Here is a 27,910-nt window from a genome sequence, read left to right as displayed (position 1 = left end):
TTAATATTCAAAGTGTTTCTCGGATAGCACGTTAAAATATGTGTCGTGTTTTCTATTGGGTATATTTGCTTTCACTTATACTCGTATTAGTATATTATTTAGCTTGATTAAAAAAAAAATGTATATATATGTAATAGGAGATATAAAAAGCTAAGAATAGAGGTCAAATTTAAAATTACATTTTTGTGTTTATTTATACCGGTGAACATTAAACCAAAGCAGATTAACCATCATTCGTCTTTTGGTAACAATACCTAACACCAATCAGATTTGTGAACATATCTGATAGTTTTAAATATGGGTAGTAAAATAGATTGGTGGTGAACCTTTCAAGGTTTAGCCGGTATCTAATATACACCACCACACCTCTATCAGCTATTTTAGTGCTAAACTAATTGAAATAAATCACTGTTTAAGAATTTAAATGCTGTGTTTTTCATCAACTACTAGGTTTCAGAAATTGTATATGTATGGGTATATGACCTCGAAGCAATGGTATATAGATGATATATGAACAAAAAGTGTATATTTGTATGTCTTTACGTGGCAACGAACAAGGTTTTTAGTATTTTACTATTTTTTTTATTATTTTCAATTGTTGTCTATGGTACACCGACAATTAAATCAGCCACTATATTCCATAGCCTACATTTGTGGGCGCACTGCATTCGAAAATTCAGCAGAGTTATCTGTATAACAACTTCGTCCATCATACATACATACATATGCATGTGGGCACTAATTTGCTTCTCAACGCTTTGTATTTCGGGCTGGGCTGGGTGAATTACGTATCGGACTACGATTATGTCGCACGGGGCTACTTGCTGTGTTTTTAGCTTGATTTGTTGATTTCGGTGTAGAATTGGTAGTTTTCAATATTGATTGTGGTACATGCGCTTTTCTTATCGGACTAAGTATTTTCCTGGAACTCAAACTATTCCACGGCTGTGGCTTTAGATTCAGTTTGGGTTTCAACAAAGGCTCACAGCGCGTAATCGGTTTCGTCGATAACCTTTTAGAGTAGCTATCCAATTTGTGTCCTAAATCATTCATATATTCCCGCAGCGCTTGTATCTCTAAGGCCATAGCTTGACGATCACGATCCATTCGCTCGTTTTCCAAAAGCATTTCTTCGAGAATTCTTTTTTGTTTTTGCACCTCGAGCAGTCGCCTATGACTTGCGGGATCATTGTAATCCTGGTAATTATGTATTGCACGTCGCATGCGCTGTTGTTGCTTTTGTGCGCGAGCCGCTTTTATTTGTGGTATGGAAGTCGCTTTAAATGGTATAGTTGGTTTCGTACTATTGACCTTTGGATCTGCTTTAGTTTCTACCATTTCTGATTTAACGTTTGCAGGATTTTGTGGTGAAGTTTCTGCCGGCATCTCATTAGTTGATTTTTCTTCGATGATTGCAGGTTTCTCAACTCTTCGAACTTTCCGATCTAAAACGATACGCATATAAGTTCCACTGATGGTCCATACATACCTTACACATATGCCTAACTTACGTACTTCTTAGTTTATTATGTACAGATGCTACAATGCTATTGAATGATGTGCTTATTTCGGTTTTAAGCGGTCTCTCCTCAAGAACTTTGCGCTTTCCCGTTAAAATGTTTGGACTAAAGTATGTTTCAACGGGCAAAGAGACCTCTTTTAGCTGTCGATCAACCATGTTTGGTAAATTTAAACGATTCATATTGAGTTCAGATGCCATTGTACCTTGTTTTATATTTTTATTAACTTTAAAAGTAGAAGTAATTTATTTAAATAAGCCAAATTTAGTCTTTACTTAAAATTTAGAAGAATAACAATGAAATTTAGAGAAACAAAGATAGCTAATTTTATTTTCATATTTTAACGAGTGAAATTTATTTGAAAATTAAATCATGGTGCTTGTTTTTTACTATGTTCTTTCAATTCAATCAAATGTAGAGATTGAAAAACTGCATATTCCTATATACATATCTGTAAATTATTGTGATTTCGTCTGTTTACCATATACAGGGGTTGTCCGGAAAGTTAAAAGGACTGAGTCGAGTTAAAAAAAAATTATTGAACCAATCGTTACAATTCTTTAAAAACTTTAAAAATAGGCTCCTTCCGCGTCGATGCAGCGCTGTCAGCGCGATTTCCAAGCATTGAAGGCGTCACGGAAGGCATTCTCCGGAATAGCCTTGAGCGCCGAGTTGCATGCTGTCGTCTCAAAATGCTAACCTTTCATCGGCCTTTTCAGGCAAGGAAACAAAAAAAGTCCGGTAGGGCCTCATCTGGGCTGTAGGGCAGCTGCGGAAGCGTTGGGATGCCAGTCTTGGTTAGGTAGCTGTTCACAATAAAGGCGGTGTGAGCCGGGGTGTTGTCATGGTGCAACTTCCAATCGGCTGCGATGTCTTGTCGGACCCGATTGACCCTTCATTTGAGTCTCTTGAAGACTTCCACGTAAAACTTGGCGTTGACGGTTTGTCCAAGAAGAACAAATTCACGATGGACTATGCTCATTGGCTCATTCTTCCGATCTTCATCTGCGACCTCTCCCCAACCGTCCAAAAAAACTTGGTGCCACCGAAACACATCACTTCTTCCTAAAGCAGCATCTGGGTAAACCTGCTTGATCATATCAAACGTCTCTGTCGCAGATTTATCGAGTTTAACACAGAATTTAATGGCGTACCGTTGAGCAAAAATGTTGATCCTGACTCTCCAGGTGCTCGGAGACAACTGACCAGCCGCCTGTTCGTTAGCTAGGAACGCTCTCTAACGAATCCAGTCCGTGCGCGCACGCTCCGAAGTACAGTCTCAGCGGAAGAAAATCAGTCCTATTACTTTCCGGACAAGCCTCATCTTCCATAGTCAATACACCTCGAGATAAAAAATATATCCATCGAACCCTTATAATTATAAGCGTATGGTGGGGATATTGCGACATAAAAGTAAGCACCAAGATCGATATCAGTAATTAAGAACATGCATTCCTCTGGTTCTACTCGTAATAGATCGAAAATGTATATGGAATTCCTTATATCTTATATTTTAGCTAATATGCATGGCTTATTGTGGAAATATAATATATGTTCTTAAATAAATATTATAAAATCGGACTCGACAATTCCACCTCCCAATATAACGATTTCCGCACTAGACATTGCCTTTATGCCATATACAAATAGTACCGAATATATACCGAATAGTTTTTACGATATTCAGGTCTGCTATTAAAATAAAATCAATGTATCTCTGCCTTATAAACAATTAAAATTACCCAGCTGCCCTGAGAAAAGTAACGCCAAACTTTAACCGAAATCTTTGGTAGCGCACACAGGTAATTAACAAGGGAACTAACCGATAAAAACTACGAGAACTAAAGAACGAGGCACTGCTAAATATTGCTGATATAAGTTTGGTCACATTGTTAGTCTGCAACAAATGCAACCCTGAGTTTTGCACTGTGGCAAATTGGAAACAAAAAACAAAGCTAGCGAGAAAAATGGAGAAAACTGTCAAAAATTTACAAGCGTGCGGTTATGTGAGAGCGTCTAGTTTCAATTCATTTTTAATGTTTTTGTTTAAAAATAATTTACTGTAATCATTGTTAATACGAAAACTCACAAGAAGTGCATATTTCAACGTAACATAAAATGGGATCGTCTAAAAAGCATAAGAAACACAAATCCGAGCGCAGAGAAAAATATGAAGGTTTTCATTGTTTGATAGAAATTAAATGTAATGTTGTTTACAATCATTTTTTTTTTTAGAATATAGCAATAGCATGGATCCTAATCAACTCCAACGAGGTTTGAAATTAATTCTTAAAGTAGGCTCCAATTCCACACCCGAATACAGTGGTGATTCTCCGCTTGCCGGTCCACCAACTGCCGTAGAGGCAATGATGTCTGCAGCGCCAAGTAGTCCCATGGCTCAAGATGAGCAACATGGCGAATACCATGGAGAAAAACACAAAAAATCAAAGAAGAAGAAGAAAAAGAAGGACCGAGAGAAGAAACATAAACATCATAAAGAAAAACGGCACCGCAGCGAGCGGCATGAACAAAATAGTGGTGCCGAATACCGAGATGCTACTGCTGATCTTCCGAATGAAGAGTGTAAAATGGATGAAGAGATTCAAACGACAGCTGCTACAGTACCTGTTGCACAACGTAGCCCTAGAAGTGCGCCACCACCAATTGTGGATGGCGATTCCAGCCAAGATGGCTTCAGTTTTATAGAAGATGGCGATTCGCAACCGTTACCAGAAAATATACTTTTATATGCGGGTATCACAACTGATAATTCACCATCTTGTCGACCAGTGTCAAAACCCATAGTGCCACGTAAATCCGATGATACGTTAATGGACTCGCCTGCATCCTCTTCTATGCAATCTTCTTCATTTGGGGCAGCGGTAATTGGAGGGATTAGTCCTACAAAACCTTTACAGGACGTAAGTTAATGGAAATTCTAGAAAAATTTGTTTTAAAATTTATAATTTTATATTTGTGTAGCTATTAATTCCGTCGCCATCAGCATCGACAGCAGCATCAACACCCGGTGGAACTAGTTCTTTGGCTGCGCTTACACCAAAACCGTTAGAGGCACCGAAAACTCCAAGCTCATCAAGTGAATCTGGTCGAGAACCGCGTACTTGTGTGCTTAAATTGAAACAGCAAAAGTCGCCTTTGAATAAGTTATTAGATCATTTGTTACGTTTTCTTGAAAAAAGGGATCCTCACCAATTTTTTGCATGGCCTGTTACTGACGACATAGCTCCCGGTTATTCTTCAATAATTACTAAACCGATGGATTTTTCCACCATACGCCAAAAAATAGACGATAGCGAGTATAGCACTTTAACCGAGTTCACTGATGATTTCAAGTTAATGTGCGAGAATGCTATCCGATATAACCATGTTGATACCGTTTATAATAAGGCCGCAAAACGGCTACTACAAGTAGGCACGAAGCATCTTATGCCTGAAAATTTAATACGGAGTCTCAAACCTTTATCGGGTTACCTGCGTGACTTAACTGCTAAGGAACTAGGTTTCGATTTACATGGTGATTTTGGTAGTTATGATCACCATGCTATCGACTCAGCAGATGAAGGCGCTTCCACGGGAGCGGAAGAACCAACTGCTGCACAATTAGAAGAGGAGGAAAAAAGGCGAGCACTTCGCCTAGAGAATGAACCAAAAACTCGCTTTGAACCCTATGTAGATGATCTAACTTCCGAAGAGATACTGGCACAGGTACAAGGAGCGGCACTAGCTGCCAAAAAAAGACTATCAGCAAAGGAAAAAGCCCATAAAATGGGATTCTTGCGACAGAATAGAGATGGAACCACTTCGCTAAATTTACTTATTAAAGATGAAAACGAGGGACCAGAAAAAGTGGTTACCCTTGGTGAACTAGTAGGCAAATTGCAGTCCGGCTCCGGACAATTGTTTTCTTTGCGAGAAGACAAACGAAATGATGCGAAAATGGTTAAACCACTTAATTATGGAGCTTTTGCTTCCTTTGCGCCAAGCTTTGATTCGCGGTTTTCAAATCTAAGCCGCGAAGAAACCCAATTGGTAATGCGAACTTATGGTAAGCTGCAGCAGTAATAAAGTATGTTCAGTTCTAAATAATAAATTTATTTTTGTTCTCGTTCAGGTGATGCTACAAGCACTGAGTATGCTGAAAGCATATTGGAATTCACCAAAAATTCTAATTACGCACTAACTCTGGCTAATGGCTTATTGGACATGCTCACTAACGGTGAGCACAGTAAAGCAATGTCAGATCTTTATGACATGCAAGTACAAAATCACGAACAGAATGAAGTCTTCAAGTGTTTTAGTGCATGCGGTGGATTTGGTGGTCTTCAAACTGTAAATACAGCATCTGAGACGCGGGAACAAATTGAAGAAGAATATGAAAAGTACAAAAACACACGCATTGATTTCAATCGCTTACGTACCCTAAAAGATCTGGGCATAGATATCGACTTTTTAGATAACATCGAATCTGAAATGAAAAACTTCGAATTGACTCGTCGTCTTCAGGAACATTTGAGCAATAACCTGAACTTAATTGAAAAATTGCGTGCCACTCAACACGAGCGATTATCACAGCCACTGCCTCAACATTTGGCATTTGTGCCACAAGCTGGTGCTGAGGAAGTGCATCTGGCACACCAAATCACCCAGCAACTTAGTGATGTTGCTAAGAAATTACCACCATCGGCTGTAGTAGATCCATATAGTCTTCGTAAAGCGATGGGAATGTCAAATGGTGAGCTTAACTTGAATGACTTGCATCTTTCACAAAGTTTTCAATAATTTTTATTCCCTTTTATGTAGTTGGTCTACCACCACCTCCCCAATCTGTCAATCAACGTGTAACATTACCAGAAGTTCTTCAACAACCAGTATCAATGCCCCAATTACAACTAGATTCGCAAAATACCACTATTGGCATCTCAAATGACGATGGGTCTAATGTTTCGGGCACCGGTATGCGTATGGAAATAGATGATGAGGAATTGCGCGAAATTCTGGAGAGCGGTAACAGCGATTTAAATGCCCCGGCCAGCGCCGATGAAAATCCTTGGTTATAGAAAGGGGAGGCAACAATGGACTTGTTTTACACATAGTTTTGTTGTCGACTATTACATTTACTGATAAATATTTTTATAATTGTTTTTGCCAACATAAAATAAAGGCAAACACTTCTCAATAATTTAAATTAAAAACACAGCATTAATTAGTTTATTAATCAATCAATATAACTTCGGACTGCACTAAATAGAATGAATTTGTTTTAGACGTATATTTAGTTTAACAAAATCAATGCAGGGTTAATATATGTTATTTATCGATTTAGGGTTATATCTATCGATTAAGTGTGAATGACATTTACCGTCTCTATTCCCGAGCACGTTTTGTATTCACGAGTTTCTATTGGCGGATTTAGATTAGTTTGAAAGATTGAAATTTTAATTAAGTAAACTCAAAATAGAAACTTGCAATTATCGTGCAAAAAGCAATATGGATAAAGAAACTATCGACTCAAACAAGTGTATTGGTAACGAGGATACAAAAAATGTACACATTGTTAGCCCTGTGCTACATGTGTCTACAGACTCAATTCAAAGCACTGGTAAATTTTGTTTTTTATATATTTTCTGAAAAATACTATAATTTTCAAACATCAGGCCTAAATCAAAACGTGGATAGTGAAGTGAATGACATTGAAGAAATACCTGATACATCACAGCGACCGGTTTTAGATTCTAACTCACATTCGAATGAAAATATGGAGCTAGGAACTCATACTTCGGACACAACTGTTGATTTGGAGTCTGTAAGTGATAATGAAAACGAAGTAGATGAAGGCCATGTAACAGAAAATGTTCCAGTTATATTGAGCAAAGCAATTGAAAGACGGGAATCTACAAATGATGAACGAATTTCAAATAACGTTGCAAGCAGTAATAATGTAATTATTGAGTCAGTTATAGAACTTACGCCCGCCACAACCGATATATGTGATGCAACTCTGCACATTGAGGCTAACAAAAATATACACCCTGACATAGTTGAAATTATGGGCATTACAGATAAAGAAGATAATGACGTTCAGTTGATTGAAGAGCAACCAACTATCCCTTCTTGTGAAGATAATGACCTTCAGTTGATTGAAGAGCAACCAACTATCCCTTCTTGTGCTGGAGTTTCAAAAACTGGTAATATGATTATTATATCATAACATCTTTTTTTTGTCTAACAAAATGCTAATTCTAAATAAAAATTTCAAATTTACAGCAGCTCCCACTGGCCTGGGTTTGCTGTCGCAATACGAATCCGATGCTGACGAAGATGATTCGAACGAATCCGATACGGCGTCAGTAATTGAAGTACCGACTGCTGTGAATAAGAACTATCGCTCAACAGTCGTGGAAATTGACTCTGACTCCACTGAAACCGTTTCGTCAGATTCTGAATCGGAAACGGAAGCCGAATATTTAACAAAAATTGCCAAAGTAATTGAGAAACGGATTCAAAGTAATGATGATGATAACGAGGACGAAGATGATGACGATGAAGAAGGTGACTCCAAAAAGCGAGGACGGCGACAACCTCCTCGCGTTCGAGGAGAAATGTTACTTGATGAATTGCCGCCTATACAAGATCTTCAAATTTCAGTGCCAGCAGAGGAATGTATAGAGCTTGGGCGTGTACATTCAATTGTAGATCAATTACTATTGGTGAGCGCCTTACCAAATTCGATTTTGTTAGATTTGGACACAGTACTTTTTTTGGAAAAAGGAAAACGTGTACTTGGTGAAGTATTTGATGTTTTGGGTCAAGTGGCAGATCCACTGTATTGTGTTCGTTTCAATAACAACCAACATATTCAGGAGAAAGGCATAAATGTAGGTGATGTAGTTTACGTGGCACCGAAAACCGAATATACTCAATATGTTATCCTTTCGAGCCTTATGAAAATGCGTGGATCTGACGCATCCTGGGAAAATGATATAGAACCACCACCACGATATTTGGATTACTCGGATGATGAAGAAGAACGTGAAGCTCGCCACAAGCTGCGAAAACATCGTCGACAGAGCGTTAAAGAGGAGGAAGAAGATAAAGAGGATGTAGATGATAAGGATAATGACCCCATGAAACGAAGCCGAATGAATGGTGTTGCTGGCGAAAACACCACAGATTCACAACGGAGGCATCCTCGCGCTGCTGAAGGTAATCATAGAGAAAATAGAAGACAAAATCGATTTGGGCAGCATGGTGCATACTCACCGCGAACGTATCAACCGCAGCATAACACCAATAGTTGGCACTCACATTACAATCAACAATATCAGCAAAGACCACCTGTACATAGTTATCGTACACCATACGCCGGTCCATATCAGCAACAACGTCCATTATATCGAAACCCAGCGCCACAACCAAATCAGTTCCATCAGTATGGACATCCTCAAATGCAAATGCAAGCACCTCCGTCTCATGCATTACCACCACCGCAAATGACACCGCCGCCTCCAATACACGCAATGTCACCTCCACTTCAGATGCACCCAATGTCCCATCCTCCCACCGCATACGTTCCAAATCCCTTTGCTTTTCGCTCATCAACGCTGTCCCAACAATTCTCACAACCTCAATCTACAACTTCAATTCAATCACCAGCAGAACCAGCTCCACCTGGTGCCGAATAAGAGTAAAGCCACTGATAGGTTAGCTAATTTATAGGCAATATAATTAATATTTGTATATATGTATATCTAGTAATTATTCAACAATTTATAAAACTGAATTTTTTTAAATAGTCATTGTATTTTATTTTTTTATTGTGGTAAAAATATTGAAATATTCTTAAGCTACTTTTGTGTAGGTACATAATTGAAGTGGGCGAAATCTGGATTATTTGTTCATTATTTACTTTGATTTAAAACATAAAACAATTTACTACGAACACTATTAAAACAAATATTGATTTAGTAAACAGAAAACTTCAATAAACAACAAACATTTAGCCATTATAATAAGCGATAAAATGTGCAGTTAACACACACATACACGTACCATTAGGTAATATGTAATCTAATCTGTTAACAATAACGTTAAAATAATATTTGAAAATTCTGTATTTTTATATGAATGCATTAAGCTATAAAATTAAGTTTGCTTAAATATATGCTATATCGTTTATTATTTTGTTTCAACGTGCGTCTGTATTAAAATTACATCGCCGAATTTTTATATACATATACATATGTACTTATTTGTGTAAATATAAACTTGTTTTCATAAAAATTTGAACTTTTCTCGAACGCATTCTTTTAAATGATCGTCTGTTGAGCACTGAAAACATTGCAAATTCGCACAAGCGTGCTGCAGGCACAAATATTCAACATTGACATGATTAGCATTTGAAAGCGTATAAAAAGTCTATATACAAAAGAAAAATTATGGTAAATATTCTAAGGGTTAAAGCACTTTTTCATTTGCAATTGAGGATACTTTCTTAAAAATAAAATCTGCTAATTGTGGTAACTATTACATTTATGTGTATAAATCATTACCTTAATATGATAAAAGTTCTATAAAGAATATAGCATTAATATTTTTCTAAATTTTGTTTAAAGTTTTCCGAAATGTATTTATGTATGTATAAGTCAAAAAATCATAGAATGTTAATATTTTTAAATATTTCGAAGAGTTATTGGAGGTCAAAGGAAGGCGTAGTAAGAAATTTACATATTAAGGTAATGTAAGTATGCACATATCTACTATATGTATGTTTCTCAATATACATACATATATGTATGTATTTGTATATTCGCTGTAGTTGATATCCCTAAAACTTTGCTAGCATCTATACTTTGTTGTTTTAATACTTTAATATTTTTTATAATTTTGAACAATATCGAGTCGATTTTTTAAAAAGATAATAACAACAGTAATATTATCTTGGGAGTCTCCATCTTTTGCTAATTCTATAAGAATTTTTGGAATGTTTTCAATTTTTTGCTCAGTATCGGCCAATAATTTATAAATAGTGTCCACTATTTTATTTTCGGGCACATGGTCGAATAAACCGTCCGTACCCAAAACGATAAAATCGTGCGCCGCCGTTAGGGAAACGTCCACAAAATCGGGTTCTGCAATCGCTGGAATCACTGAATAATCGCCAATGGAGCGAGATACATTTAAAATGCCATTTACACGCCATTGCCCTTGGACATACAGCACAGCACCACCACCTTCTGACATTTCAATTCGTTTGCGTTCATCTGGTGCATCCGGTTTATGTGATTTAACTAATTGTAAACTTACCGTTGGGCTAACAAGCAGTGCCTTTGAATCCCCTACCCATGCAACGTATAAATGACCGTAAGACGGTGGAGTCTGTTGCGCTAGAAGTGCACAAACGGCCGTTGTTCCACTGGAAATTCCTTTCCGAGAGAACATTTCATCTGTCTGTAGAAAAGAATGCTCAAAAGCTTCCCTATACGCTGTAGCATCATCAAGGTCATTGCTGATGGATCGTAAACTTTCAGCTAGAAGATATGGTACTTGACTTGCAGCGTAACTTGCTGCCAATGGGCCTGAATGACCGTCGAATACACCATAAAAACTGTATGCAGATTTTAGTTTATATAATTCACTAAAGCGTTCCAAACAAATATGACGATCTTCCATTTTGCGTGGTTTATTTTTAATATGACCAGTAGTGTAAGCTACTGGTGGCAGCTTCGTATTGCAGTTGCATTTTATTCCATCCAGACATAAATCTTCTGGATCTGCAAAATTCGGTATGTTGCCTACTTCAGAATTATCGGTCAAACGTGTCAGCAATTTTTCCAAATTGTTTACTATATACTTTTGTAATTTGACCAAATCATAAACCATTTCATTATCTGTTGATTTAGTGGAATCGTTTATTCCTTTCACAGTGAACTCACATTCCTTAGCATTAGAAAATCCCTGTTCGACTTCTGCAACGACGGCTCGCAAAATGGATATTTGAAAATATCGTGGGCATCGCTTCAACTGTAGATGATTCCATACAGTCATAATTATTTCAGCGGTCACTTCCTGAGAACACACTGGGTATGTTTCGTTGCTGTTGCGCGAAATGCAAGCACGATTACTTTCTCCAGCAGTGGTTGCATTATTTACTCTGTCCCGCACTAACTCACGAAGATAGTTTTTAAATTCACGTAATCGGGTGCATTCAACAGATTGCGACGAGATTGCTCCATTTGCAGATTCTTTTTCAGACATTTCTATACTCAGCTATGCACATTCACCAAATTGTTTAATTAATTGTGATAAACTTCAAATGTTTAATTTCCACTCACATTTAATTAAATTGCTTTTTATACGATATATTTTTTTGTTTTCATTCCAGCATCACAAATATTTGGAAGTATTTACGCGCGTACTCAGCTGATTTGTTTCAATGAGTGATGTTGCTGTTAGTGATAGTTTTTATCGATCATAATAAGACTCGATAAGTCAACAAATCGAAACATACTTTAATTTCTTTTTTTTTGTTTTTAAAGACCCCCTTTTAAAAATGGTATTCCATCCAAAGCCTTTATTTTCTAAAAATTTCAATTCACTAATAAGAATTGTGTACGACATAATGTATTTTATGAAAGACGATTCCAATATCCTTTAAATTACATAATAATTAGTAATACAAAAGAAAAAACAACCGCCACATTTTCTTTAAACAAGAAATGTTTTGACAAATCTTAATTTTGTAATCTTAATTTAATATTTTGAATTAAATTTAATTAAAGGTAGTAATAATAATGCTCGGCTTTGTGATATACATATATAAATAATCACTCATCTAATGTTATATGTAAATTCGCTGAAGGATGCAAACCCAATTCCTTCATTGAAGCACTATCATGCTCTGCCTCAAGCGTTTTTCGAGGGAACGCACAAATCAATTTGTATGTGCCGCCATTTTTTGTAACATGTGCATGCTTTTCACCAATATATAGTCGAAGCACTTTCAGTAGCGTATCCGATGGCCAACGCAACTGTACCACCTCATCATTACCTTCGGCATTGAGTAAACGTAGTCTAAGAGCGGTTAGTTCGTTGGTATCTTTACCAAGCTGAGTTTCATATGATGTATTCGTATGTTCATATGCACTTTTGCTATCCTCGTCCCCGAATTCTTCCATCGACTCGAATTCACTACTATCGTCCGCATCATTAGTGCCCTCCTCACGGTCTTCATTATTAGCAGTATGCTTACTTTTACCTTTGCCATTTGCATTGCCATTTTCTCGCATGGAATTACGTATCGCCAAATTAATTTGCTCTTCTTCTGTTAGATCGAGCAATTTTAAGCGTTTCTTTTTCTCTACACAGCCCTCCACTTCCTGTTCATCATCTGACAAGGTAATAGTGCGCTTGGAAGTAGATGGACTGTCATCAGCACCGTCATCCATGAATTCCTTGTGCTCACTAATAAATTCACGCAACCCACATAAAACATTCGATTCCTTCGGCTCTGTGCACTTCCACATCTCTTCACCAGTGCGTGGATCAACCACACAAACATACGGCAAATTCGCACAATGATAAAATGTAACAAAACGACGTCCCTCCGAAGTATCAGTATCAATCTGCGCAAATGTTGCATTAATAATTCTATTTTTTAATTAAGTTTGCGTAACCATACTCACTTGCCACAATAGAAATCTTCTTTTAATAACCTGTCGCACTTCTTTGTTGGACCAAACATCGCGATTTAATACTTGTGAATTAAAATTTTCATCTTGAACATTCACAAGCAACCATTGGCTGAGAGCCGTCGCACGAGCACGAGCTGCCTGGAAAGTACCAGCGAATGATATATCAGTTGGTGGACGGAAGAGATCACCCAAACGCGATGAAGTGGATGGTTTGGAATCTGTAGGCTGCGCTCTAACGGCTGATGTCACCATAGACGCAGCGCGAGTACTAGCCCAACGTCGACCTGATGCTCCATTTGATGATCCTAAACCAGATGCGTCTGCTTGCAATTGTTCTTCCATTAATGCTCCTTCACGTGCGAAATCACGAAAAGGACAGACTTTCACACGCTGATTCATGCGTTGCATTCGCCCCGAAGCAGATAAAGAGGGTGCAGCTAGAAAATTATCATCTTCAGGTCCTATTAATTGTTCACGCTTTGGCGCTATAGGTGCTCGAACATTATCTTCATCGTCAATAACTGGTCCTGGGACGGCTTCAGTAGCACTTCCTCCTTGCTCAAAATACAAGGCAACAGCTGACTCTACGTCGTTGTTGCAGGCACTCAATAAGTGTTTAGCCTCATCTGCATTTGCACCCGTTACTTCAACGACGCGTTCCACCAGTTCCTCATTTGATGTGGACATTTTTACCAAAATTATGTATGCGAGTTCAATGTGAATAACTCGTTTTTATATTGCAATGATATTTGAAAATTTAAGAAAACTTTTATTTTAAAACAGCTAGACTTTTTTACTGCACATGCAACAACAAGCGTACAAAAGTATTCTCTTCTCTGTTTATTTCATTTGACATTTGGTTTTCTCGTGTTTTATCTGTCATTAACGTTTCGTCGATACAGGGTACTTGCTATCAAAATTTGTATAATTTTGTTATGAAAGTTTGCCGATTAGTAAATATATTTAATTTAACAATTTTTGTATCTACAATTGTATTTCTACCTCTCTGACAATATATAAAACAACAATAGTTCGTCAATGTATCATATGACGTGTACGAAGAAACTCAATAACGTTTCGAAATCATTGTTTGAGATGTTGTAAGGCTTAACCATCGTTAAAGGGGAGTAAAGAAATTATCAGCTGATAAGATGTATACAGAGCAACAGCTGAGAGGCATCCCTTGAGAAATGTCAAGGGGAATCTGAGGTTGTTTCTATTGATATCCAAGATGGCCGACATTTGAGCGGTGAAAGTTGCCCCAAAAATATTTGTGATAAACTTTATATATCACACAATGGTCATCCGCATTTAAGATCTTCCAAACTCGAATGGAAATCACTTTAATAATATTCAAATATGTTGGCCGTATTAGCTTGCATATAAGGAAATCCACAATAGTATAAATTGCTTTCCCGTAAGTTCACAAATGTTTTTTTTTATAATAATATTGTTGTTGATCACATAAGTGATTAAACAAATATATAGTATATGAACGTAAATGATAACATTTAATTCAGAACGTACGCTCAATATGTATATCAGTGTGCAATATAACGTTATGAACTCAAGTATTTAAAGCGAACGATCTGAATTAATATTCAATAGACTTGCAAAACAATGCCTAGGTGTAGGAATACAGCTTCACTAGTGTTTTTTTTTTAAACAGATCACAGCTAATTTGTATATTTTGGCTTTTTTATTATTATAATATTTACGCAATACAAAAAAATTTACAATGTTATACATACATATTTTTTCGCATTCTACACAAGAATATTAAAATTTATAAAACATGTATATACATACATATGTATGTACATATATCTAAATTAGTTCATCATGCTAAGTATCAGAAGGCCAACTGCATTATAGTTTTACAGAATTTTAATGCTTTTTTCTTTACTAATATGTACTATATAATTAGATTTTACATATTTACATGTAAATTCATAAATCTATGACATTTTTTTGCATAAGTATATCGTAAAGATATAATTATTTTTTATTCATAATCGAAACATAATTGAAGACAATAAAGTAATTACACTATTCACACTTATTGTACATACTTAAAAATAATAATTCCAATTAACATGCAGTTTAGGTGCAAAAATATAAGTACTCGTAATAGCAATATTAACATTAAACCTTACATAACACAATTAAGTAATAAACAAATGTTTCCGTTATTCATCAATCTCTGTTTGCTTAAATGGTGCAATGTGAGGTAGTTTTAGAAATTGAATTTAGCTACATCAGTTATCACATAGATTATTTGCGCAAATCTGGCTTACCTTCCAAACTCCGTACACTTGAATTGCAGAACCAAATAGAAGAGAAATAATTACAAATAACTTTTATATAAACAGAAATTAAGTATAGCGTATACGTTTAAGATTGCGCACTTAGTACAAAGATATGTAACATAATCTCTTCATAATAACTGGCCGTTATTTACTGAGTGAGTACACTTGTTAAGTTTAAATCAGGATATGGTTTTAGCAGTGAAGCAAATATAAAAACTACATGAATTTGAAATACAAAAATACTTCATGCTTGAAAACTTAGTAAGTTACAGTATTTGTAAGTACAAACATTAAGAACAACAAAATTAAGGTGACAGTGTCTGCATTTTTTCGTATTTAGCTGTCGTCTAGTGATGTGAATGTATATATACATGTATGTATGTATATTAATTGTTTGTTTGTTGTATTATTTTTGCTGTTATGTTTGCTTATAGTAACGTATTCAATAATGTTAACTTTAACTCGCAGAAACTAAACGAAATTCTTCATAACGAAAAAGGTGACAATTAAATAATACATTTACACTAGATTGGCATCCTTTGCCATGCTGTAGAATGCCGATTTGGGATTATCTAGTAGTTCCGCAGGTGAAGCAAACTCAGATACTTCACCCTTGTCTAAAACGATCACCTTATCAGAGTCCATTATAGTATTCAAACGATGGGCAATTGTTAGAACAGTGCATTCTTTGAATTCCGAACGAATAGTTTTCTAGAAAAAAACAAAGAAAAAACAAAAAATAATAATTTTCTAATTATGCATCTAGATCACATTTCTGCCAGCTTACCTGTATCAAATCATCTGTTTCTAAATCTACAGCGGCTGTAGCTTCATCAAGCACCAAAACTTTCGTCTTACGCAATAAAGCACGCGCCAGACACACTAACTGCCGCTGGCCCACAGATAAATTCTCACCACCTTCACTAATCTCATGATTCAAGCCGGCGGGAAGTGTTTTAATGAAAGTTTTTAAATGAGATAATTCCAGCGCTTTCCATAGTTCATCGTCCGATTTCACTTCGTATGGGTCCAAATTGATGCGCAGTGTACCTGAGAATAAGACTGGATCTTGTGGTATGATTGTGAGTCGAGAGCGTAGCATATGCAGGCCCAATGTAGCAATATCTACACCGTCTATTAAAATGCGACCACCGGCTGACTCGATAATTCTAAAAAAAAATACAATAATTTGTTTGAATAAATAGTTGCGCATTACGTGAAAAAAATAAATGTGATATAAACTAAATAAACCTTTAAAAGTGCCACCATTACTACCTACGTTTAACTCACCTGAACAGAGACAGCGTTAAACTGGATTTGCCAGCACCTGTACGACCGACTATGCCCACTTTCTCACCACCGCTGATGGTAAAGTTAATGCCACGCAAAACCAAATCCAGACCTTCACGATAACGCACTTTGAAATTCTCAAATACCACCTGACCCTCCACTGGCCAATCGCGAGGTACTTTCGAGTTTTCCAATTCCCATGGAGCCTCTTGTTTTGTTTCACCATACTCCTTAATACGCTCCACAGCCACAATATTTGTTTCAATATCGGAACTCATGCGCACCAACCAATTGAGCGTTTGCGTCACTTGCAAAGAATAACTCACAGATAGACCGACAAGGCCAGCATTCGATTGACCATTTAATACGGCAAAAAGTGCTGCGAAGAGAATAATTAGATTGCCGACCATTTCTAGACGTATAGCTAGCCATCTATTTGCGATTAATGAAGGATATTTGCAGACCTGATTTTTGTCCACGCGATTGTCTGATTCATCGATAAAGCTATAAAAGGTAATATAAGTATGTTAACATGTGTATGTATAAATAATTTCTACATTTATTCATTTCATTAATGGGTATTTACCGATCTTGTACCGAATAAGCACGTATGGTCGTTACGCCAGTGATCGTTTCGTTGAAATGCGTGTAAATTGGCGAACGCGACACCGATTCTAAACGCATCAATTGGCGAGAAGAGGCAACATAGAATCGTTGCGCAAAATAATATAGCAAGCCTATGGGCACAATGACTGCCAAGAATATCGGCGTCGACATGCTGATCACCACAATAGTGGCCAAAACCTTTATATTGCGTTAAATGAAATTCAACAAACAATCGAAGAAGGAAAGTAATAAATATGTTAATATGTATTTTGGCAAAATTTTATGTAAAAATGTGTTATACTTGTGAAACATGATGTTAATAATGAACGGATTTTTTTTTTTGGTTATGTTATAACAGGATATTTTTGAGGTTAGAAATGCCATTACTTGATTCAAAAACTTGGTGATACACATTTTCTAATTTATTTACTTAATCTTACCACGTTTTTGCAACCAAAAACAAACAAAAAGAGATATATATAATTACATAATAATAAATTAAAGGGGTGGAGGCCCTTTACAATAAGTTCGTGTGCAATTTTAAGAATTTTGATATTGATGTAGCAATCTGAGCAGAGTTAGATATTTCAATTATAGAGAATCTAAGGTATATTATATATGTATGTATGTATATAGTAATTTTGTTTCTATATCAAGCCTATCTTGAGTACTTCGAGCACATAAAATGGTGAGCATTATATATTTTTTTTCAAAATTTTCATGCAGTAACTGTTTTCGAAATATAATACCTACTTTTAAACAACATACTTCAATTTATTATAGATCAAAAAATTTTTTTCTTCCTACTGACGGCTATGTTCCTCAAATGCCTAAATATTTGCAGTAATCGTGTGCATGTCGATACAATTTCAAGTCTAAGGCGTTGCGGCAACAACAAAGTAATATTAACAGTTTTTTATAAAAATCGTAAGCATTATAATATTACATTAATATACATATTATTGGCGTTCAAGTAAGTGAACTGACATACATAAATACCCCTGTACAATACATAATGTGTGTATGTATGTACATATGTGTTGTTGATTATAATTGTAAAATTTTGTATATTAAATACGGCATTAATACGCAACCCGCTGAAACTAAACGAACGCATTTAGTATTTATATGCATACCTGAAAACCGCACCAAAGGCAGTCATCAATTAATTGTGGCAGTTTTGTATCAACGACATCAACATCTTTTGAAAATCTGGACAATATGCGACCCGTGGGTGTTGTATCAAAAAAGTTCAGTTGTACGCGTAGCATATTTTTTAATAGCATCAAATGGATCACAGTTGCCGCACGCAAAGCACCCAAGTATGGGGCGCAAGTCATTAAATATGACACTACAGCTGCAAACGAGTTACAGGACAGGTGGCTTTTTTAGAGATATACATTTAAATGTATGTATGTATTTACTGTAACCTATATCTAACTACTACATTCATATACTATGTACCAATAATGCTTAAAATACTTTGATTTTATCAAAAAAGAGAACGTATAAAACTTTCACGCAACTTTAATCACTTTGAGATGCGTTACAACAAATATACTATATTATTGCTATAGCCAAATTATTAACGTTTTTCTTATACAATTAGCTGATCTCAGCGGGAATGATAGTGATAGTGTAAAATTTTGGCTCAAATTGCTACAAGTTGCTGGCGATTCTTAAAGATTTTTAGGGAAAGATCTTTGTTTAAGAAAATTTCATTTGAATGCACTCAATTATATGGACATGTGACGATTTCACGTTGGTTATTTAAAAATCTATGGGACACACATACATACGTACATAGATTATTTACGCTTTTATCATTATATGAGCATGATTTGTTATTAGTTTTAACATCACAATGGTTGCATTTCGATTGTTTACTATTTCGTACACACATTTAAGTTAATGCTTGCAAATCGTCGTCAGTGAAGCGATGTAAACAACATACCCTATTTAATTAACAGGGATATGGCTTCTGTTAAACTTTGTGTTAATAATATTTACGTACATAACGTATTTTGTTAAAAAAATGTTTGGTACGCGCATAATTAACCTAAAAATTTAGACGAATAAGTTTTTCGAAGCCAAGAATGCACCGAAATAAATACTCATTGCAGCGTCAAGATAGTTATTCATTTTCGATGAACGCAAAAAACAAAAACACTTATAAAAATTTGCCCTGTTAGGTGCACATCATCCTTTGGACATGTACAAACATGCATTTCCGACGAAAGTAAACAAAAACAAGAACCGTTATATAAATTTGCCCTGATAGGTGCGCATTTAGTACCAATTTGGTAGATATTTGAAACGACGTCAGAACATGCCAATTCGTACATATAAATGAAATATTGCGATAACAGTTTTAGTTATTAAATTAAACACAGAGGGTTTCGAAGTTTACGTAGTTAGTTAATTGTATCCAAAAATATTTCTACACTCGTTAGGCACGAACAAATAATTTTTTTAAATCATTCCTTTTTGATACACACTAAATTCTTAAATGCATACAGATCGCCCAATACACACAGATAGAGATCTTATAAGCTAGTAACTGTTAGCAAAAAGCATTAATAGGAACTTACTTTTTACGTAACTTATTAATATGGGTGGTATATACAACTAAGAGGGTAGAAACTAACAATTTTGAACTTTTTACAGCTTGGACTCTAAGCTAAAAATGGTCTTGCGATAATGTACCAATAACTTATACATACATATGTAAGTATATAGTTGTTTATAAAAATAATAATTTTTTTTTGCTTTCCAATTTTTTTAATATACTTATTTATATGTAAATTCAAAGAAAGAAATATATTTGTGATATATAATCCTTAATTATATAATATTTTACACCTAATAGACATTTTGTTATTTACATACCTATCATTAACGAATTGTGCTTGCTTAATTTTATACTTAATGAGGTTATAAAAAATCATTTTGTTTAAGGTTTTGCAGAGATTGGTCGGCAAAAAAATAAATTAATTTAAAGAGATAGAAAAATAAAATAATAGACTACAATTAAAAAGATGGGGAAAAAGTTTTTCGAGTTTTTATACAAATTTTCCTAACAAAATGTAAACAAAAATTGCGTATAAAATGTAAGCAACAGCGAACCAATTATAACAGAAAACGTCAAAATGCCACTCAATTAAAAAAGAGAATTAATTGAATTGAAAACAATGAGCTAGTTTACGTTGGATTCTTATTTTTAACTGCAGGGAGCGTTTGCAAAAAATCAATTAACTTAAGAAGTAACGGACTCCCTAATGTATAAATGTACATATGTATGTAACTGGAAATGTAAAGAAAAGAATTATAAAAATCATGTGAACATAAAGAAAGGTCTTATAATCATTTTATTATATTTATGTTTTCTCACAAGATAATCATATGCATGTACCTGAAACATGGTCGACATAAATATTCGCGTATTGAGCGGCATTATTGTGTCTAATATTTGCACATCGCTAGTGCAACGATCTAAAATCTGCCCAGTGGGCGTTATATCGAAAAATTCGGTTGGCAAATGTAAGAGGCTACTATAAAGTTCGTGAGATATTCGTAAAGATGCGTGAATTGTGGCCACAGCAACAGCTAAAGATGCGCCGTAACTGCAAAGAGCTATACGGATGAGATATGAGTGTATAAGTTTTAAATATTATATAAAACTCCACTAGTGTGCAAACTCGCTAACTAAATTAAATAAATGTTAGGCTGGGCTGGGGGGCTGAGCGGTTTGTTTGTTTTTTGGCTCAAAAAAAAAAAAAAACAAAAATAAAATCAGATTTAGGTATGGAAACTTTGTGATTGGCAAATGTTAAATGTTCGAAGAAAATGAATTGAGTGAAATAAAAATGAATAAAATTTTGTAAAATTACAAACCATAAATTATGTAAACAGCTGCAATTATGTTTTGCAAGTCTGTAAGAAGAAGTTGAAAGAACTGAAACAATATAAATACCATAAAAATTATTGTAAGGAAACTATCCAGTGTGCCGGGTAATTCTTCATCGATCACTTCCATATCACCGCTGAAATGATTCAAAAGACGTCCTACTGGCGTGATATCGAAGAAATTGCAAATCGGTGCGCGCATTATAAACTTAAGCAGATCATTATGGAGCTCCTTGGCCGCCTTGAGTGTGCCAGTGTACACCAGTGCGACAGCGAAATAAGCAAACACGCCTATGTTTCAACACAGTCACAGTTTCCGGCATATGCACCCATGATATGTTCAAGGAGTGGGATGTGTAGTGTTTACGGTAATTTGAGGAAAATAAACACAGTAAAATTATATTTAACTGAAATTTCCGGAAAAAGGGTAAAAGTGTCTTTGTGCTGCCATTCGTTATAAGCAGATTGTAGGGCTGGATGAACCAAAGATCTCATGGCCATATGTGATTTTTTTTTTTATGAAATGGGTAGAAGAATCTCAAGAAATTCGAAATTTCACGCATTGTTGGATGTTTATGAACATTTTGCACCTATTCAAGTATTACATATATAATGGCGATTATGTAAAATTCGGTGGTAAACGTAGATATGGTGGTGTAAAAGAAGACATGCTATACCTAAAAATCGGTTAAAACGCTTGTGAGAGCTATTGGTGTTTAAGCATGTATGTACGGTTATCCGCAACCGAAATTTCTGCCATGAGTGCGCTAATATTTTGGAAATGTTTCATAGCCTACAAAATTGCGAAAATGTATTATGTTTTTAGTATTGATTTGAAAACAGCAAAAAAGGAGAAACATGAGTTTTTAATTGAAATGTAATAGAAAGGAGGCAAGAGAAATATATTACTAAATAAATAGTAGTGCAAAAAAATGTATGTAAATATTTTTTAAAATTTAACTGCTGCAAAAGAATGTATGCAAATAATTTTTAAGATTTATACGAAATAAGGATAGATAATAGTAAAAGTAAAGCAATAATTTTTAGCTATGGTAATAAATGTAATATTAATAATAATGTAATAATAATAGTAATGTAAAATAGTAATTAAATAATATTCAGTTATATAAAACGTGTGATATCTAATTTATATCTACTTAAGGCTAATGATTTGAAATGGAATGGTTACCAGAAAAAAATTATACTAAAGCAATTATATAAAGAAAATAGCTGCAATGCGACAAATTGGGAGTGCTCAAAAATGATTTTTAGTATATGGCTTTTGAATACTCTATTTCTATCGCATAAACTACGCTAATGATCGATAATAAAGTAAAATAAAGTATGATACTAATCAACTACACCGTTAATACTAAATATTTAAAAAAAAAAATATTTTCTTAGCACTGCGTTAAAGCAGAAGCAGCATGCAAAGAAAACACCAAAATTAAAAAAAAAAATACTTAAATAGTTAAGTTACAAATTACTTAAACTCAAAAAGCAACTTTCATGCAACTGATGGAGTTGTGCATTTTTATGGGTTTTAAATCAAGTAATGGCGGCATTTGCATGTATATAAGTAGACTGACTTTTATTGGAGAAACTGCAAAGGCTCATAGGTTTTTTTGCCAAATTGCTTGCAGTTTTCCATAAGAAAATCAATCTTCTGACAAGTTTTTTTATTAGAAAAAAATCGCATCAATATTGAAATGAGCACAGTGAGTAAATGTACCGTCCAGATTAGTTATTAATTTACAGTTTATTCGTTGCCATGTTAAGCACTCATGCCGTCGGTTTCGACCTTTTTTGTTAAATTGCATGCAATAATTTAAATTTGTATAGCAACACCGACACCAATTATTTTGAATGGAATACTGGTAGGCGTTTGTTAATTTCAGAAGCCTTGTAAAATTAATCATACGAAAAAGCAGTAATGTAACAAATATACATATGTACATATGTATGTATACATAAATATACGTATATATTTTTTTAATATTTTTTAGTTATAGTGGATTATTTTTGTTTTGTTTTTTTTACCCCAAAGAGTGTTGACATAAATTGTTGCAGCACACCCGGCAGTATGTTATCGCACGTATCGATATCTTTCGAGAAGCGGCTGAGTATGCGGCCCAACGGAGTTGTATCGAATAGTTCAGTTGGCCAACGCATTACCTTTTTAACCAGTATTACAAATACTTCCAAGGAGCTATTTAGGCAACCAAATGCCAAACACAGTCCAGATAAATACCGGGATATGACTAAGCGAATACAAATTCACCGTTTTAAGTTTGCAAAATATATGTTATGTATAATGTTTTGCGACATATTTGTTTTGGTAGCATTATGAATGTTAAAATAGAAAGTAGAAAATATAGCATAAAATTCGAAAATGTCAGCAATATTTTTTTATTATATGTATATATCGGAAATACATATATTAAACGTGCTATGGCAACAATTACAAAAGAAATAGCATGCAAATTTCAATAAATTATATACAAATGTACACAGGAAAAGTAAAGCTAAATTAATAAAGCGGTAAGTAAATGCGCTTGAAGCCAAAAAACAGAAAAAAGGTTAGTCGCTAAATCTGAGGCGAATACTCAGTGCATTCCAATGAGGGTATATTAATGCTACATTTATTTACATACATCAGCTGAGAATTATGAAAACTACAAATAAAGTAACGACAATATTTGCAACTCTATTAAAATTGTAAAGTAATTTTTAAGGATAAGATCTCTCTGCGGTTTGTGGTTGTGAAGCATATATAGCAGATTATCTCATAAGAGATAGGTTGGTGCACATTTCGGTTGAAAATATACACCATATAGTTCTTTTAGTGGTTTTAAGACGCAAAACCATTAACACATTGCAACACAACGAAAAATGCACATTACAACGTAATTTCCTACTTAGCGCCATGTAATTTTCATTATTGCATTACAAATTTTTGGAAATATTGATAAATAATTCAGATTTTTATCACAGATTTTAGGGCAAAACGACAACGTTATGAGTTCGTAATTGTGTGTTTAAGTTTGCGGTTCGATAGTATTGTCTAATTGCATTTTTTTTTTTTGGTTTTTGCTGTATTGTATATGTAATGAGCGTGTATGTGTGCGCGTTTATGCAAAGGATGTTTAATGAAACGGAAAATTATTTAGTACCGAGAAAAATTGACTTATGACTGTGCGCCATAATTGTGGTAAAGTGAAATCAACCGCGTCGATATCTTTTGAGAAACGATTGATTACTCTACCCAAAGGCGTCGTATCAAAGAGTTCCATGGGCCATCGTAATACACGCGATAGTAGTATATTATGAAGTTCCTTAGCACAATAAATACAGCCGAGTGCCAATGTGACCGAACAGCTAGCTTGACTAACAACTGCAAGGAGTTTTGTATAATTGTTTAGTGATTTTTGTATGTAAAAATAATTTATATGTATAAGAATCTGTTTAACGAACTCTTTGACAATATTTGTTTTTGGTGCAGAGTCACAAACAAAGGTGCTAATATACGTTTGGGTTAGTAAGTGTGATTAGGTGTATTATAGTTAAATTGTATGTATGTATCTTTGAAACAGTTTCTAAATGATTTTCAACAACAAAAACAAAAATATAATAAATATTCGCTAATATGTAAAACGACCAAACTACCTGAGTCACCTGAAATGCAAAATAACGTATCATCAAAAAATTCGAAATTGAATGTCTTATAGATTACGCTTCACTACTTCAAATTACTTACATAATATTACATATGTTCAACATTTTCTGGCTCTCCGATCAAATATAAACTAGTTTTAACCAATATTAAAATTTTATTTCACTCATGATCCATTTTATTTCGTGTTTCATTCATGCCACTGTAAATTTCCGAAAATGTTGTTACGTTATTTTGCATTTCAGGTGACGATATGTAAGTACTGGGTGGAATTAAATTTTCTTTTTTAATATTTCGTATATTGTGGAAATGATTAGAGGAAAGATTAATATATGCAACCAAACACACTTAAGGAGGAGTTGCTATTTTTACAATATAAACCTAATTTCTTGACATTTATGAGGTAATATGGTGAGTATTGTGTTTAATTTTCTATTGTGCCAATTGAGATGATGAACAGTATATGCACAACTTTCCAAATATAAATAATCAAAGTAAATTATCATGAGAAAACTATTTTTTGAACGTCGGTGTGAAAACACTTGCAGTCAGATTGCAGCAAAGAAGTTGAAGTTAACGCACAAATTTAGTAGATCAGTGGATCACAAGCTTTGAACTTTTCAGCACCGAGGTTTTTGTAACCAAACAGCAGAAAATATGATAAAGTAGATTACCGTTCTCACTACCGAACCAATTTTATCTGGACAAAGACTGTCATCACGGCAGTATTTTCCAGAATTGTGATTTTTTTTTTTTTTGAACGAATGTAATGCTTTGAGTGCAAAAATGTTGAATTTTATATGAATGATAAATGCAATTTCATTTTAAATTATAAAGTGCAGGGAATAATTTTGATAAAATTCAAAGCTGTATTTGTGTACAAATAGTAAAATATTTCTGTATATAAGAAAAATTGTTCGCTGCGAAATTTTAATCGAAAACTTTTATGGAATATGAATCAATTCCCACGACAGCCGTTTTGATCGGTGAGTATTAATTTAATTTAATGGAATATGAATTTCGTTTATGCGCAGCAAATGGCAAATACAGCTTTGATATTAAACTATATGTGCTCAACTTTTGAACAACGTTTTCAGAATTGTTTTGCTGAGCTCACATTGTTTAATATTGAATATAAAATCAATTGGTATTGAATTTACCGAGAAAAATTGTGATATGACAACGCGCCAATTTTGTGGTAGAACATTATCAATGGTATCAACATCTTTGGAGAAACGATTCATAACTCTGCCGAGTGGTGTAGTGTCGAAAAATTCCATTGGTAAGCGGTAAACGTTTTTCAATAAATGATCGTGTAGTATAATCGATGAATAAATACAACCCAATGATATAGCCAATACGGAAAAGTAACTGGAAACCACTATTGAGGATAGGTGATTATATGACAACATGCATGCATGCATTATTCGCATTTGGTGTTGTCCATTTTGTGTGAAAAAAAGAATAGCCAATTAAAAGAAAAAAAAGAATAATAAATGCATTTTAGTAATAAGCATTTAATTATATTAATTTAGGTGGTTTCATTTCAACCTTTGCAACGGACAACTAAAATGCCAATGGACAATCATCGGCCGAAGTAGAAGCTTTGCATACTAACGGCGATTACAACATCAAGCAGAAAAGCAAATATTATGTATTAATGCACTAATATATTTCGAATTATGTAATAACTTGTAAGCAACCACTATTTTAAGCAAGGTCATCAACTTTTCGGCGAATAAGCAACTCGAGAAAACTTATGTATGAAGAGGTATGAGTCGCGCAAAGAAGTTACACTGCTGGAACTGCTTCGTTTTCGCTTTTGTAACAAAAAAAAATGTTTTTGAGTGATACGTAACGTATGTATGTATGCACATAAATCTGGTATAATAAACATACAGAAATATAAATTTAATCGAGAAATGCAAATCAATTGTTTGGGTACTACGTGTATGAATTGTATATACAAAATTCTGTTTTATAAAATATTGAGGTGAGACTTAGGTAAATTGATGATTATAGTAAACAAATAGTGAAATATGCTATGATAAATAAGGAACACTGGTTAATATCAATACTTTTCGGAAACAAATGTTTCGTCTGACGAGTATAAATTGGTTTAATTATGCCTTAGTTCCAGATGAAATTTTATGTATGCTATACATGTATGCATATGAATTCCAATGTTAGCCAAATTCAACTTCGCGTGTTTAAAAAAAATCTTATTTTTGTAAGTTCATTGTTCGATAGTATTTAGTAACATATTTCATAATGTGAGAAAAAAACATTGATGCATATGAAATATATTAAGGGTACACAAATTTCGACTGTAAACAGTTATGTTGATTACGCCATATTATTGAGATATCCCTCTCTAAATCATTCTAGCCTTTAGGTTGAAACTTCTTGCTATTTATAGTCGAAAGCCATGTTTGCATGCTATTAACCTTGAAATGTATATATATTTTTTGTTTCTAAATTAGTTACCGAATAAGCCGTCATCATGACGGAGCTCCAATTGTGCGGTAATACAGTATCGATTGTATCGATATCTTTCGCGAAGCGATTTACCAGTCTTCCCAATGGTGTTGTATCGAATAATTCCATAGGCCATCGGAAAACACTATGCAAAAGGTTCGTATGCAATGCCTTCGAGCAATAAAGGCAGCCGATGGAAATGGCAAGTGTAGCAAGATAGCTCCCAAGCACTATTTTATTGTGTTCGAAAGAAGTGTTTAATAAAATCAATATAACCGCGTGATTTACGTTTACCCGCTAAACCAAGTACCATATAATTGTGCCAAGCTTTGAATATTATGCATTTAGGTGCATATGTATGCATATGCATACGTAGCAGATGAAATTGCTTTGTATTTACAAACGTGCAAGTAGGCA

At 34.5% G+C, this 27,910-nt stretch overlaps 6 protein-coding genes across 17 annotated transcripts in view; 2 read left to right on the top strand and 4 right to left on the bottom strand.

Moving 5' to 3' along the window:
- Positions 1 to 10: 10 nt before the first annotated feature.
- On the bottom strand, positions 11 to 1,850 carry LOC120768455. Its single transcript, XM_040095156.1, has 2 exons — positions 1,516 to 1,850; positions 11 to 1,445 (listed from the first exon to the last, which is right to left on the bottom strand). Exons 1-2 carry the CDS (start codon positions 1,718 to 1,720, stop codon positions 751 to 753), a joined length of 900 nt encoding a protein of 299 aa, XP_039951090.1. The 5' UTR covers positions 1,721 to 1,850; the 3' UTR covers positions 11 to 750.
- Positions 1,851 to 3,513: 1,663 nt separating this feature from the next.
- Positions 3,514 to 6,740, top strand: LOC120768581 (bromodomain-containing protein 7). Its single transcript, XM_040095336.1, has 5 exons — positions 3,514 to 3,696; positions 3,756 to 4,441; positions 4,503 to 5,586; positions 5,653 to 6,273; positions 6,342 to 6,740. Exons 1-5 carry the CDS (start codon positions 3,639 to 3,641, stop codon positions 6,596 to 6,598), a joined length of 2,706 nt encoding a protein of 901 aa, XP_039951270.1. The 5' UTR covers positions 3,514 to 3,638; the 3' UTR covers positions 6,599 to 6,740.
- A 189-nt stretch (positions 6,741 to 6,929) lies between these two features.
- LOC120767541 (H/ACA ribonucleoprotein complex non-core subunit NAF1) lies at positions 6,930 to 9,700 on the top strand. 2 transcript variants are annotated; one of them, XM_040093647.1, is made up of 3 exons: positions 6,930 to 7,140; positions 7,196 to 7,726; positions 7,809 to 9,700. In XM_040093647.1, exons 1-3 carry the CDS (start codon positions 7,029 to 7,031, stop codon positions 9,221 to 9,223), a joined length of 2,058 nt encoding a protein of 685 aa, XP_039949581.1. In that variant the 5' UTR covers positions 6,930 to 7,028; the 3' UTR covers positions 9,224 to 9,700. The 2 variants fall into 2 exon arrangements, with proteins under 2 accessions (XP_039949581.1, XP_039949579.1); XM_040093645.1 differs by having other exon boundaries at positions 7,806 to 9,700.
- Positions 9,684 to 12,001, bottom strand: LOC120767543 (protein phosphatase 1F). Its single transcript, XM_040093649.1, has one exon. The coding sequence runs from the start codon at positions 11,793 to 11,795 to the stop codon at positions 10,407 to 10,409; it is 1,389 nt and encodes a 462-aa protein (XP_039949583.1). The 5' UTR covers positions 11,796 to 12,001; the 3' UTR covers positions 9,684 to 10,406.
- A 139-nt stretch (positions 12,002 to 12,140) lies between these two features.
- LOC120767542 (UBX domain-containing protein 7) lies at positions 12,141 to 14,463 on the bottom strand. The gene is made up of 2 exons (XM_040093648.1): positions 13,223 to 14,463; positions 12,141 to 13,162 (listed from the first exon to the last, which is right to left on the bottom strand). Exons 1-2 carry the CDS (start codon positions 13,916 to 13,918, stop codon positions 12,365 to 12,367), a joined length of 1,494 nt encoding a protein of 497 aa, XP_039949582.1. The 5' UTR covers positions 13,919 to 14,463; the 3' UTR covers positions 12,141 to 12,364.
- Positions 14,464 to 15,414: 951 nt separating this feature from the next.
- The window catches only part of LOC120768030 (multidrug resistance-associated protein 1), a 25,003-nt gene continuing 12,507 nt past the window's right edge, over positions 15,415 to 27,910 (bottom strand). Inside the window, exons 12-17 of one of the 11 annotated variants that reach the window (XM_040094515.1) lie at positions 27,503 to 27,723; positions 17,417 to 17,634; positions 16,831 to 17,334; positions 16,328 to 16,709; positions 16,064 to 16,251; positions 15,415 to 15,545 (exon numbers count right to left, since the gene is read on the bottom strand). In XM_040094515.1, the coding sequence (XP_039950449.1) occupies positions 15,506 to 15,545; positions 16,064 to 16,251; positions 16,328 to 16,709; positions 16,831 to 17,334; positions 17,417 to 17,634; positions 27,503 to 27,723 (1,553 nt within the window). In that variant the 3' untranslated portion in view covers positions 15,415 to 15,505. Of the gene's footprint in view, positions 16,252 to 16,327; positions 16,710 to 16,830; positions 17,335 to 17,416; positions 17,635 to 18,572; positions 18,794 to 20,848; positions 21,070 to 21,409; positions 21,634 to 23,382; positions 23,604 to 24,515; positions 24,737 to 27,502; positions 27,724 to 27,910 lie in introns of all 11 variants that reach the window. The other 10 variants (XM_040094510.1, XM_040094514.1, XM_040094512.1 and 7 more) reach the window with 10 other exon arrangements.

Source organism: Bactrocera tryoni, chromosome 2 (assembly GCF_016617805.1).
Source record: "Bactrocera tryoni isolate S06 chromosome 2, CSIRO_BtryS06_freeze2, whole genome shotgun sequence".
Lineage (NCBI taxonomy): Eukaryota > Metazoa > Arthropoda > Insecta > Diptera > Tephritidae > Bactrocera > Bactrocera tryoni.
This window is presented reverse-complemented; position numbering and strand designations above follow the sequence as displayed.